This window comes from Harpia harpyja, chromosome 5, assembly GCF_026419915.1.
Source record: "Harpia harpyja isolate bHarHar1 chromosome 5, bHarHar1 primary haplotype, whole genome shotgun sequence".
In the NCBI taxonomy this organism is placed as follows: domain Eukaryota; kingdom Metazoa; phylum Chordata; class Aves; order Accipitriformes; family Accipitridae; genus Harpia; species Harpia harpyja.
In genome coordinates, this window is record NC_068944.1 from 23,395,324 (window position 1) to 23,409,020 (window position 13,697).

The 13,697-nt window shown below is 37.9% G+C and overlaps 1 protein-coding gene across 5 annotated transcripts in view; it reads right to left on the reverse strand.

Annotated features, from left to right (window-relative positions):
• The window catches only part of SMCHD1 (structural maintenance of chromosomes flexible hinge domain containing 1), a 92,073-nt gene that overhangs the window by 13,695 nt on the left and 64,681 nt on the right, over window positions 1-13,697 (reverse strand). For all 5 annotated transcript variants that reach the window (XR_008235435.1, XM_052788656.1, XM_052788655.1 and 2 more), the window contains 7 exons: window positions 12,966-13,045; window positions 11,270-11,427; window positions 8,597-8,712; window positions 8,075-8,136; window positions 4,862-4,949; window positions 4,321-4,452; window positions 2,935-3,084 (listed from right to left, as the gene is read on the reverse strand). Coding sequence is in view for 4 of the 5 variants with exons in the window: in XM_052788656.1 (XP_052644616.1) it covers window positions 2,935-3,084; window positions 4,321-4,452; window positions 4,862-4,949; window positions 8,075-8,136; window positions 8,597-8,712; window positions 11,270-11,427; window positions 12,966-13,045 (786 nt within the window). In the remaining variant the exon portion in view is untranslated. The remainder of the gene's footprint in view (window positions 1-2,934; window positions 3,085-4,320; window positions 4,453-4,861; window positions 4,950-8,074; window positions 8,137-8,596; window positions 8,713-11,269; window positions 11,428-12,965; window positions 13,046-13,697) is intronic.

The following is a 13,697-nucleotide window of genomic DNA, read 5'->3' on the forward strand; positions in this document are numbered from 1 at the left end:
CCCCTTCCCATTACTGGTCTTCATATGAAAAGTACATTGCATCACAACCAACAAATCCTTGCCACATGAGCTTTGTGAGTTGTCTAAAGTCAGAGAACTCAGTATAAACTAGACAACTGAAAACTGCCTGAAGAGGGGAAGAGATACAGGATTCACTTAAATGGAATTACTCCTGATGGAAGACTAGGGAGCACAAGTTACTGTCAAAAGCAGTAGGATCTCATCAGATCACAGTAATGAGAAAGCAGAACGCCCCCCCCCCCCCCCCCAAGAAACCAGGAATATATATGTAGAAAGAAAAAGCATGTGCTTACAAAAAAAGTCCAAAACAAGCCAAACAAAAAACCCCCAAAACATCCTACCCCCCCCCCCCCCCCCGCCATTACATAGGTTGTTAGCTTAGTCACTGAAGCAATACTGGAGTATTTAGGTCACAATGGCTCAATGGCAGGTTACTAGTACATGGAGGTAAAAAAATGGTTATTTCTGCGTCAGTGAGGAGTCTGAGAAATTATTCAGTAATTTTATCTGAACTGTCAGAGTCCACTCTATGGGGTTATTATTCCCCTCAACACTATGAACTTTTAAACATCTGTTCAAATTTCTATACCATAGGTGTAAATGCCAGATCTGTGGAGAAAAGTGCTATTTTATTAGACCAGTGGCTATACCTGTCTTTTTCCCACCCCACCTACTCAAGAAAAATGTGTTCACAAACCAATTAATTCATTACTCCTGAAACATGCTTGGACAACAAGAGAAACTCAGAGTACACCATAAATCAATTAGTGTATTAATTTTATCTGACACCTGTTTTTCATACATATTTTGTCACTTTTCCTTACGGATCAGAGTAGACCAGCATTTGTCAGATTGTTCAGTGAAAAATATTTGCCCACATTAATTGGATGTTTCCGTCCTTGACTGTTATTGACAGAGAATTTATTTATGCTGTGTCATTAAGTTTCATCTACGTAGTTCCATAAAAGCAGCTGATGTACTGAATAAAATATACTATGAAGAAGTTTGTATGTAGGATCTGTACATTTTAGTGATTCTACTGGGGTTTTATTGTGGTGACTTCCAAAATGTATTGGGAGATTTTGTATTTGTTGCTAAGGCAGTGTCTGCCTCCACCTGGCACAGACTGATGCTGGTCTGCTGGGAAGCTGCTTCCAATGAACGAGTTAGAAAAGGTGGCTGAAAAAATTTCTTTAAAAAGTTGGATTGTCCTTCAGTACACCTTCTAACTGTTTGAAGATTTCCACAGACTTCAGGCTAGTAAAACATGTGACAAACAGAGGAACCAAATGAAGTGGGGGTATACTTTTGCTCTGCAATTCTTATATGATACTTAAGCAACTTTAAAAAAAAATACATCTATATATACCTATTTCACCACATGAATAGTCCTGTTGACTGAAGTTCTCTGTAGACTTTTAAGAGAGAGACTGTGACCATTCCACTCAGAAGAAATGTGTGGGTCTAGACTCAGCTGGTTTTTTTGGTGTATTTTGAACAGTTTCTGGTTTTGTGCATGTGCATGTTTTAACTTGTGTCTTTTACACTATACTTTGTAACAACTATTACAAGTGGAACTCACAGGTTTTAATAATTCAATCTGTATTCGTTGAAGAAAAAGTGACAGTGATGACATGACTACAATATGCAGTACTTTCAGAGGTATGCATGATGCTACAGCCAGAGATTCAAACTGAAATAAGGCAAGCATTTTTAACAGTCAAGGGCACTAATGACTGAAATAAAGCATAAAGAGAAGTGGTAGTTTTATCTTTACTTCTTCAAAGGAGGATAGGGTGCCTTTTTGCAAAGTACATATAAGCCCAGTTAGCTTGACATAATGTAAAGAGAATCTGGCAAAATCTAATTATATATATATGAAGAGGTCAGACTAAATGATCTTAAGATATTACAGCCAGTTAGCATTATAAATAAAAATGCAAAATACCACTAATATTAAAAGTTTAACTACAAATTGCTGAAGTTTTATTTACACGTGAAACTCAAATGAAGAAAAGACTTATCCTGGATCCCCCTATATGTCTCAGTCCCTAACTGAATGTACTTGTAAACCTCCTGTGCTGGTTTTGGCTGGGGTAGAGTTAATTTTCTTCATAGCAGCTAGTATGGGGCTGTGTTTTGGATTTGTGCTGAAAACAGTGTTGGTAACTCAGGGATGTTTTAGTTACTGCTGAGCAGTGCTGACACAGCGTCAAGGCCTTTTCTGCTTGTCACCCCACCCCACAAGCAAGTAGGGTGGGGGTGCACAAGAAGTTGGGAGGGGATACAGCTGGGACAGCTGACCCCAACTGACCAAAGGGATACTACAGACTGTATGATGTCATGCTCAGCGTATAAAGCTGGTGGAAGAAGAAGAAAGGGGGGGGATGTTCAGAGTGATGGCGTTTGTCTTCCCAAGTAACTGTTACGTGTGATGAAGCCCTGCTTTCCTGGAGATGGCCGAACACCTGCCTGCTGATGGGAAGTGGTGAACGAATTCCCTATTTTGCTTTGCTTGCGTGCACGGCTTTTGCTTTACCTATTAAACTGTCTTTATCTCAGCCCATGAGTTTTCTCACTTGTAACCCTCCTGATTCTCTCCCCCATTCCACTGTGAGGGAGGTGAGTGAGCGGCTGCATGGTGCTTGGTTGCCTGCTGGGGTTAACCACGACAACTCCCTCACTTGGCAAAGATAAACAGTTTAAAGAATGTCCTTCCTTCAGGTTTTCTGAAAATCAGCAACCAAACAGAGAAAAAGTAATTTATCTACTTATCTGTAAGCGAAGACTAAAATATATGCTAACCCTCTACAAAACACGATGAGGTGCAAGATCAACTTTGAAACTGTAGGAAAACAGGCCTCATTAGATCCACTGCTCACAGAGCTAACTGTGTGTTTCAGTCACACTTACAATTTCAGCTGATCCTCTGTCAAATGGAAACTCAATTGTACTGACTTTCCCCTGAAACTGTGGGACCTCTGTGTCATCTTCACTGGGGCTCTTAATTTTTGCTATTATTCTGCCAACTAGATCAATTCCAGTGCGGTTATTGTATTCATCCTGTAAGTAAAAAAGACAAAGTTAGTTTGGAACATGAACTAAGTAATCCATTTATATACTGCATTGGGGTTACATGGCAAGGTGCTGGCAGTGGGGGGGCTGCAGGGGCGGCCTCTGTGAGGAGAGGCCAGGGCTGCCCCATGCTGAACACAGCCGGTGCCAGCCGGCTCCAACCGATGCACCACAGGGCACGGGTAAGCCCCTAAGCCAAAATGGTGGTTCCTCCGGGAAAATATATTTAAGAAAGGGCAAAAATGCATAGAGGAGAAGAAGGGGGGAAAAAAAGTGATACAGCAGAGGGAACACCAAGGTGAGAGAAGGAGGAGGGGGGGAGGTGCTCCAGGCACCAGAGCAGATTCCCCTGCAGCCCGTGGGGGGACCACAGTGGAGCAGGTATCTCCCTGCAGCCCATGAAGGACCACGGTGGAGCAGATATCCACACGGCAGCCTGTGGAGGACCCCACACTAGAGCAGGTGGGTATTTCCTGAAGGACTGCAGCCTGTGGAGAGGGGTCACGCTGGAGCAGTTCATGAAGGACTGCAGCCCATGGAGGGACCCACAGTAGAGCAGGGAAACTGTGAGGAGGAAGGAGCGGCAGAGAGGAGCTGTTATGGACTGACCGTGACCCCCATTCCCCAGCTCCCTGCATTGCTCAGGGAAGAGTAGAGGAGTCTGGAGCAAACTTGAGCCTGGGAAAGGGTGGGGAAGAAGGTGTTGCTTTACTTTTTTTGTTTCTCACTACTCAAATCTATTTTAATTGGCAATAAATTAAATTAATTTTCCACAAGTTGAGTCTGTTTTGCCCATGGTAGTAACTGGCAAGTGATCTCCCTGTATCCCTGTGAACTTTCAAAGTTCAGGAAACCTTATTTTTTGTAATACAAGATTTCTAAGAGAAACCATCTCCTGGAAGAAAAATCATGGAGCAAAACATCTGCTGTATATATAAGTGTTTTCCCACTAGAATCTATTCTTGAAACATTTTTTTCCTGTGGCAACAAGAAGTGGGTTTCAATTGAGATGCCTGACAGCAAGGATTGCAGGTTTCAGTTTTGGTCATCTGTATGTAAATAAAACAAGATGCACCTGTCATATACTGGAAATCACTGATTTACACCTTTTTTGTGAAGTTAATCTGCAAAGAGATAGCAGCAATACCTTGCAGAAAAATTCAACATATTTTTAGCAGTCTTATATATTTTCCTAATTAAGATTTTGTATTAAAGTATAGTTACCATTACATGGAGGTATAAATCCTTGACCAGTGTACGGCTAGTAAGAGTTCGAACATTGGAAACTGCTGGAGTAGCTGGTAAAGAATCAGGTAACAAGCGTACAGGGTCATTAGGTACAACTTCAACTATAATCTAGCAGAAAAAGGAGGAAGAATAAAACAAAACAAAACAAAGACTGATATAATTCACTGCAATTCACCTGCACACATGGGTTGCTCAAAAAATACTGGAACAAATGCATGTGAAATATACTGACAATCTTGAAATAAATTAGCATGATCACAAAACAGTTCTACTAGGTTGCAAATTATGCAGCTCTGTTATTCCACAAAATTTCTGCTTAGTTATAAAAGCTAATGAAAACATATTTTGATAATCAACAGTTTGAAATCAGTAACTATCAAAAATAAAAATCAATTTTTTTGCGAAGCTTGCAAGTGAAAGTATTTGCATTCTGAATCTACAAAGTATTGTAATATTTCTCCCAGATGATTCTGTATTATATGTTCTTGGCTACATATAATTAATTATAGATTCAAACCTGGTCACTGCTGAGCATATTTGTCTTATCCATTGCAAAGGTAAACTGGATACTGTAAGTGCCCACTCTCTCTGGAACCACTTTATCCCTAAATAAATCAAGAACAAAACCCAAGCAAAAGCGAGTCAATATTGAAGTGACAAGTATGTAAGTATGCAAGCAATTCAAATTCTGAGCAGTCTTCCAAACTAGTTAGAAAGTCCTATTAAGGCACGATGTATTTTAGTACTCCTCCATAACACTCCTCCTTCAGCAAGAACGCCATGAAAGCTTCTCAAGAACTAGAGTAAGGCTTTTGGAAGCTTGGATGAGGAAAGTCTCCTTCAAGGGTTTGTCTCTACTAGCTGACAGGAAGTTTGTCATGGTCCTATTATTCAGAAATCTGCAAGTCTACCTCACTGCACTTCCCATTCAATGAATTTTCACAAAGCTACTGAGACAGAGCACAGAGATGTTTAGATCTGCAAAACCAAAAAATTCTCTCAAAATTTAATCATTTGGCTTGAACTTACATAAGATATGAGTAGCTGATTCCATCTCTTACTCATAACGTGTACAAAGTTGGGCAACTTGGACCAGTGGCCAAGGTTGAGTATAGTGAGTAAGAAAAGAGTTCTCATTCTCCCTTACAGTGTTCCAGAGTGCAGACTACTGGCAAAGAACCCCTAACATCAAAATATGAAGGGAAGACAGACGCCTGCACTTCTGCTGCTATAAAGAGAACTTCACCTAGGAAGGAAGGCCACACAGCATCCAGAAGACCGCAGCAGTGTTTAACAATGGACAGCAGTGACTTACAAATGCTCTAAACTTTTGAGGAGATGCAAACAGTCTCTAACCAAGACTGAGACATTTCTCTGAGAGGATGACTTGCGGTACTCTTGAATTGGTTAATGAGATTTTTGTTTTCAACATACAGCATTTTATCTATTCTGTCAATAATATTAAGCAATTTGTTTCCTCTTATTCTGTTTGTGAAGGAGTAAGATGCAAGATTCCCTGGAATGCTTAACTTGTAATAAACAAGATCCCAAAGCTTCACCTATTTCTGGAATGGGCCATGACTTTTCCTTATTGTATTTCATATAAAGAAGGAACAATTCTACCTTCTTTTCTGCACTTTATCTAGGTTTAAGATTGAAAGTAGCATCTGTCTTGTCAGGATGCATTAAAAAACTGAGTTGTAAATAATCTGCTAAGGATCTTGTGGCTGAACACCATGTAACCAGACATATGCTTTAGAAAAAGAAGAAATTGCACAGTTGCTATGAAAGTTGTAAGACTGTGTAATAGCATCCATGTTACTGATTGGCGTTAAATAGATGAAAACCATCTGTGGCTGTGCCAAGGACAGGAAAACTTGAGAGAAACCAGGTGCTAGACAGTGATGTTACAGACACTAGTAGCAATGAGTAATACGTACGTTCCTACAAGGGCTGCTAATGGGTAGTCTCTACCATCTGTTCTTTCAAATTTGTCAATAAGGTTGGGAGTTTTAATTCTGGACATTTGTGGACAACTAGTAAACTACAGGTACCAATGTAAAGATTTTAATAATTCCATATTCAACTCTATATAGGTTAGTTTATATCACACTGACCACCATAGTGCTTTTCACAGGAAAACATTTATTAGCATGACTACACATTGGCACATTCATTCTAGTTTTATTTTTCGGAGGTACAAATACACGATGCAGAGTGCCTTGTTCTGATAATGTTTTAGGAGTTCTTACGTTTTAACTACACCTATAACTAAGAATTTCTCAGAATGACCAAGGCCACAGAAATGTACCTCATACTTAGTGCAAGTCTGCAGTGATCTTTGGCTTCTGGAGAAGTTCATTCCATAACCTTGGACTACCCCCACAGAAAGCTCTGCTCTGTTAAAAGCAAAATTGCACCCTTATTTGGAAGCCTTCTTTTGCTATAGCTGCCAAACTCAGCCACAGAAGGCTTTGGAACCTCGAGTGCCTTCAAGGTAAAGACAGATCTCGGTAATGATACAAAAAGCCATGCTTAAATAGCTTTTTGAATTAGTTATAATCTCTTAAACAAAAAAGCCTTCATATACAAATACATTATGCTGCTGTGCACGATCTGAGAAGCTAAAAAGACTGAATAAAAAGGGTTCTATCAACTGCCTTCCCAGATAGGATAGTTTCTTGGCTGGCTGTGACAGAGGGAATTACAGATGGAGGTATGTTTGGATTGCATATCAAGCTGGGTCAGAACCCTGGATTTGAGCCTCAGCTCCCAAGGGAAAAAAGTGTTGAAGACTTAATGCTACATCAAGGTCTTGAAAGCACATAGATTTCCCAAGGATTACAAATTGGATGCCTAGCTTCCTGAACTCTTATGTGCCTCGAAATGGAGGAGAGCCACAGCTGAGAGGCAAGTTAGGAAACTTCCTATCACCTCTTGAAATGCTGCCGCTCAGATGCTGCTGGAATCTTGACATAGCTGAGCTGCAGCAGCCTCTGTTCCTCTAATGCAGGAACCAGATCAGCTGTGCAACAGTGGTATCTGCTGCATTGAGGTGATCCTAAAGTCTACTTTCTAAAAGCAGAAGGGAAGTCTGTTCCTAGGAGGCAAGGGCTTGAATCAACAGCCAGTACCACAACTGTGTAATTGATCCCATAGCATGCCTGCCAAGAATAGATGTAGAAAGAATGTGGCAGTCAGGCATCAGCTTATGATGAGCTCTAGTTCTGCTGCCTGTCATCTAAGACATTATCTCTGAATAAGTAGCCCAAGGAAAGACCACTTAACTGACAGGGCCAATGTCATGCTTCAGGATTAACACACAGCCACAGAAGGTATTAAATCAGAGATAAGTCCACTTTGTCCGGCCTGCAATTCTACAGCAGTTGAACGTAACATTGAAAGAATTAAGGAACGTTACCAGACAAGTGACAAGCAGATGATGTAGTCCCTTCACTGCTAGTATTTCTCACCACGTATTCTAATACATTATCTTACACTCTCTTCTTCTCTACTCTCAGATTAAACAAATGTCAAATGTATCTAGGGAAGAATTCAATCCTCATGCTCATTGCATCTTGCTAATATCTTTTACCATTTTGTAGCACTGTATCATACTAATTCTATAACAGATTGTTATTATCAACATCTAAAACTCTTGTTTCTATTTCAAACTATGTATTTTGCACAGTAAGTTGCACCAGTAATTATAAAATAAATGCTGCTATACCTGAAGTAGAAGAAACCATCTTCTTTGTCATCCTTCACTTTACTACAGCTAAATGTTGTAACCTGAAAAGAAAGATGCAAAAAATTTAATGCAATATACTGAAAGTTAAAGTACCTTACTTGTAATATGCTACCAAGTCTTAATGATTTGCAGTTCTGATAGCATACAGTAATTCAGTGAGATCACCTATAATTTAGACACTAGTTTCATATTCTTAATTCTTGGAGTCTTGTCTTTGCAAAATTCAGAGTGGCAACTTTGAATAGTTTCCCTGCTATTAGTTAACTTCTGCAGAGCAGTAGCATTTTTGTCCCTACTATAGTCTTGACATTTGAACAGTCTGACAACTTGTAACAGGACAGATATTGATAAAAAAAATATGATTGATATGTAATACTTGTTATTTAAAATCTAGAACAGGATATTGATCTAAGTTAAATGAAGGAAAGTTTCTACTACAAATGTGTTTGTCCTATGCTGGCATTTTGATCCCCATTTTGAAAACACATTTTGATGACTTACATCAACTGGTATCCTAGTTCCACTGCTCTGTGCTTCCCACATTTTCATAGAAATCCGTGCTGGATTAATATTTTTAATAATGTTGTCATCTTCAGAAAGAACACTAACCATAAAATCTGTCGAATGAAAGACAGTATTTTTTCATGTTTTTTTTATTCAGAATTAAGATCAAACCCCATGAATTTCTGTGTCTCCCTCATACCTAAAGATAAAACACACAAAACCCACATCCCAAACAGATCCTAAACAACAAAACAATTTAAAACCAGATACAGAAAACCTTCTTTCCCTAGCCCTGTAATTAGACCAGGTAACAATCCTTAGAAAAAAAACAAACCCCACCTACTTTATACAATGACTGCTTTAAAAAAACCCCTCAAATTTCAAGTCTGCCTTTCCCAGATTATCATTCTTATCAAAATAGCAAGCCAGGCTTCTTCTTGCTCTCAGGTAAGAACAATCATTACCTAGTTAAGTAGCTGATTCCTTCCTTCAAGGGCAGGAAATCCAGATCTCCCACTTCCTTCAATGGCTAAATGCTTTAGCCATTGAACTACTGGCTAGAAAGGTGCAGTAGTTGTAATGAGACTGTACCAACACCACTACCATTTCCCCCATCTATTAGCCACACATTGGAAGGAAATAGAATCTAAACTAGAATAAAGCTACCCTTCTAGTTGAAAATGTGAACTAAGCACTTTGACACTATGGTTACAGGTGGATTTCTTGCATGTAATTGAAGCTGCACTGCTCAGGTAGAACTGAATTTTGCACTTTAAGGAAGGACTGCGCTTTGACATGCATGAAAAATTCAGGCATGACTTCCTCCAAAATTACATTGCCTGCCCTCAGGTGTACCTGACGTCACCAGTAAATCCAATAATTAGGATGTTAATTAAATATGAGGTTGTTAATAAGGAATTCAATATCTAATTTTATATCAAAATTTAATGTCATATATACCATGTTATCTCCTGAAGTCCACCTAAAGGCAAGGGAAAGACTGAAGTATAGGAAGGACAGTGTAAGTAACAGCTTCAAGAGCCTTTGGTTAAGGAACTTGCCAAAAGCTCTCTAAGAAACCAAGTACTCTATATCAGCAGGATCACTCATATTCACACGGTTGTCAACTCCTTCAAACACATTTGCAAGGCACCACTTTTCTGTACAAAAGTCATGTAGTTCCCAGCCTGCTCCCATTTCTACATTTACCCATGTACCATAATTATATTCTTTATATTCCTTCCAACAGCTGCCCAGTACTGAAAACATATCTACTGATCAAAAGTTTCCTTTACCTCTCCTGAGACTTTTTGAAAACTGCATCAGATTTGCCACCTTAATTATTCCTTTCAAATAAAGACCAAATTAAATAGGATTAGCATATCAGAGTTAGTAACTTAGCAATTTCATGCCTAAATTAATTTATAATTCTTAAGGTAATACCATTCAGTATATGAAATTTGTTAGTATTTACTTCATCAAATAGGTCTAAAAGTCATCTACTGAAGATTCAAATGTGATTTTTTAATTTTTTTTTTTTTTAAACCAAGGATGGGATCAAATGGAAAAAAAAATTTAGTTTGGAAACTACCTTACTCTCCTTCACAGGTGCCACTGACAAAATACAGCAGGCTTCCCAAGTCTCACATGTTTTTTGTTTTTTAATTTCACTAAATTGTTACTGAATTCTTTTTTTGCCTTCCTTAATATGGTATTATATTGAAAGTGACAGAATCTACTTGCTTTCTATTTAACTTATTTAGACGGGACTTCAGCTTTCTGAAGAGTATATTTGTATCATGGTTTCATAGTGCAAATGTGTTACTACAAATTAAACAGGAAAATTTTCTGGAAGAACAGCTAGTAAATTTGTATACTTCACTGGCAAATTCAAGAACAGTATCTCCCATGGTTATCATAAACAAGACTTATTTCCCAAATTAATGGAATTAGTCGGTATAGGTCTCCTATTCATGCCAAAGTGTCCTTACAGGAAAAAGCAGAGGTTTCACATTCTGTTTTGCTTTTAGCAAAAGATGTTTCCTCATGGTCATAACTTGCTCTTCTTTATCTGTTTTCCATATTGTGAATACTACTGGGATATAAAATAAGAGACGGGTTTTTTCTTTTATGACTTAGCAGCCTTAGTTAGAAAGCAAAGATTATCCTTTTGTGAGAGAATACAGCAAGAAAGAAGAATATTTTGTATTGTCCCTGGCATACTTCTGATCACTTTTTGGTTCCTCTTGGCTCACAGTTGGCCTATAATTTCATAGCTACCTCCTTTGTTACTATTCCACAGAAAATGAGGCGAGGGAAAACATGCATGAACTAGCTCAGTTCATCTTTTGGGAAGATCAAAACCTGAAATACGGTATTTCACTAAGGACAGAGAAGAGATTCTGTAGTTTTACCACTTATAGACAGATAAAACCAGTAATTTGCAATAAATAAATAATAGGTCTTTTGAAATGCTTTCCAAAGATGACGTACGTATCTTTTCTCTCCAAGTATTAAGAGAGGCATCTCAGATACTGCTGTTACAAAGAACTGAGACAAAACAGACAAAAAAAGGTAAGAAAATATACCAGGAGAATCATCAATATAGTTTTTCATAGGTTTATAAAGCTTTTGAGTGATTGGTTTCCAGCAAAGAATCCTTATACTTACCAGGGAAGGTACCTCCTGCTGGAAAAGAAGCATTTTTGTCATATTTAACATTCAAGCAGACAGGTTTCTCAGGATCAGGCAGGACATTTAATGTGACTATAGGACAATCTAATGTGGTCTTGTTGTGTAAGGCTTTAAGCTGTAAAGTGTGCTCTCCCCTGAAATATACAGAAATCATACAAACTGTTATAAAATATCTCTTCTGAAAAGACAATTTTCAACAGACTTCAAGTCAGAATCATGTACATGAAAGCATGACAAAATAAAATATCTAAAAGTTATCAGTAGTAAAGGGAAGAAAAAAAATGGAAGTGTTAATGCAAAGTTAGACAAGTAAAATCATAAGTTTAAGATATCCTTAATATATTACCTTATTAAATTTAGTTTTGCTTTAATATTTCATTAGCTTGATCATGTTTCATTGCCTCTCTGTAAGACACTAGCAACTACAGCTTTAAGGTGCAGAAGACAGTGAGGTGGAAAGCAAACACAGCTGATTAAAAAGCTGAGGAGCATTCTGCTTTGACAATTTCCAAAGAGCAAATCTGCGTACAACTCACATCTAGCAAAGTGCATTACAAGTATATAATGGCTTCATTGCTATAGAATAACTCATTTTCTTTGCAGTATTAAAAACCTGAAATTTAAGATTTTAAACAGAACTGGGAATGATATTTAACTGCATAGAGGCTGTACTCCCCAGCCAGTTTTGATTATGCTATCAATAGTATGATGTTACCACTAACACTAAGCACACCTGTTTCTAACCTCCAGCAATATATTGATAAATGATATTCATTATCCTTCTACCAAGATGCAGGCATTATAAATACACCAAGCACCATCAATAGCATTTAAAATAGATTTTCTTCCAAATGCAAAATAATATTGCGAGTCAAATCCTGCAGATATGAATGCAAAAGTATTAATTGCTATGAAAAACTTCAGACGTTTAAGAACAAGCACTTATTGCTAGCTTCTAAGCTACCTAAAGCCAACCTAGTCTTGCAGGAAAAGCTCAGGGATAGGGTAGCAGAACTGTGAACATGAGGAAGATACAGAAATAATGAATTTGAAAAGTCAGATGGGACACGTGAGTGTAAGGGGAACCCGTGTGACTGACATGAAGAAGCGGGAGCCACAGGACACACATCTGCAGGAAATGAGACTTCATTACTTCTATCGCAAATAAGAAAAAATAAATATGTATATTTAAAATTCTTTTGGACACTTTGCTAATCCCTTAAAACAATGGCTAGCACCCAGAAGAAGTGGGGTTTCAACACTCTTAAAATGTGTTCCTAATTTGAAAGCATAGTGTCTGGATCTGGTCACCCAAAGGCTGTACATTTCAAATATTTTAAGTGGTTTACGACACCATCTGCACTAGGTACAGGTTGACAATTATAAGCTGTGTTTTACCATGACCAGAAAAAACAGGATTCAGAAAATGAGAGCAGCAGCTTCGCAGCAGCTTCTCAGAAGACCAAAAGAAACAGCTATTGAATTTTATTTAGTTAAGCACTTAATTTCTTAAAGCTCACTATCTGGCCTTCCACTGGCATATAAATAATAAATGTTTGACCTTAGCTCTAGATTAATTCTTGGTAGGTACTTTATGAAATGCGCAGCTTAAATACATCTAGCAAGCGACATTTCAGAATTCAATTTTTTTCCACATAGTTTCACTACTTACCTAGGTGCATGAATACTAATAACTCCCAGGTTAGCCCTACCATTTTCATCTGTTTTAAGTTGCTGGTTTGAAGGAACAATCTGTCAAAAAAAATATTTTTTATTCTTTCAATGACACAGAAGTAGTATCAAGTCTTAGAATAAAATGTATATCTCATTTGCCTGCATACTGTCTTTCCATTTGAGCAATAGCTTCTTTGTATTTTTGCACTCTAAATTAGGGAAAGATACACTATTATGAATACAATATTAAGAGGTTTCAGAATTCTCTCTGGCAGTTTTTAAAGACAATCACTTTATCTGAACTAGGATATTTTTGTTCATTAATATGTTCAATTCTTTTATTAATGTTATTTCTTCAATTGCTACTGATGCTATAATGTCTTCCGTAACACATGTTAATCTGAGTATATTTTCAGACTCTAAAACCTTCTACAAACTATTTATTCCCTTTCACAGTGTTCCTCCAGTCTGCACAGAGATTCCCGGGTAGCAAACATTAAAGAATGATATAACTGGAGTAAAAAACAACTAAAACATCTGTGTGTCTCTTCCCCTTCCCCCATTCTAGTCCCACTGCCAAAAATGTAAGACTGCCACACAACCTAGCAAAAACTGTTACCACAAGTGATGAAGTACAGTACCTTATTTATCAAAACTTAATGACAAACAAGAACTAATCTCTACACCATAAGAAATGGCATTTAATCAAAGATTACTAAGGATAACTACT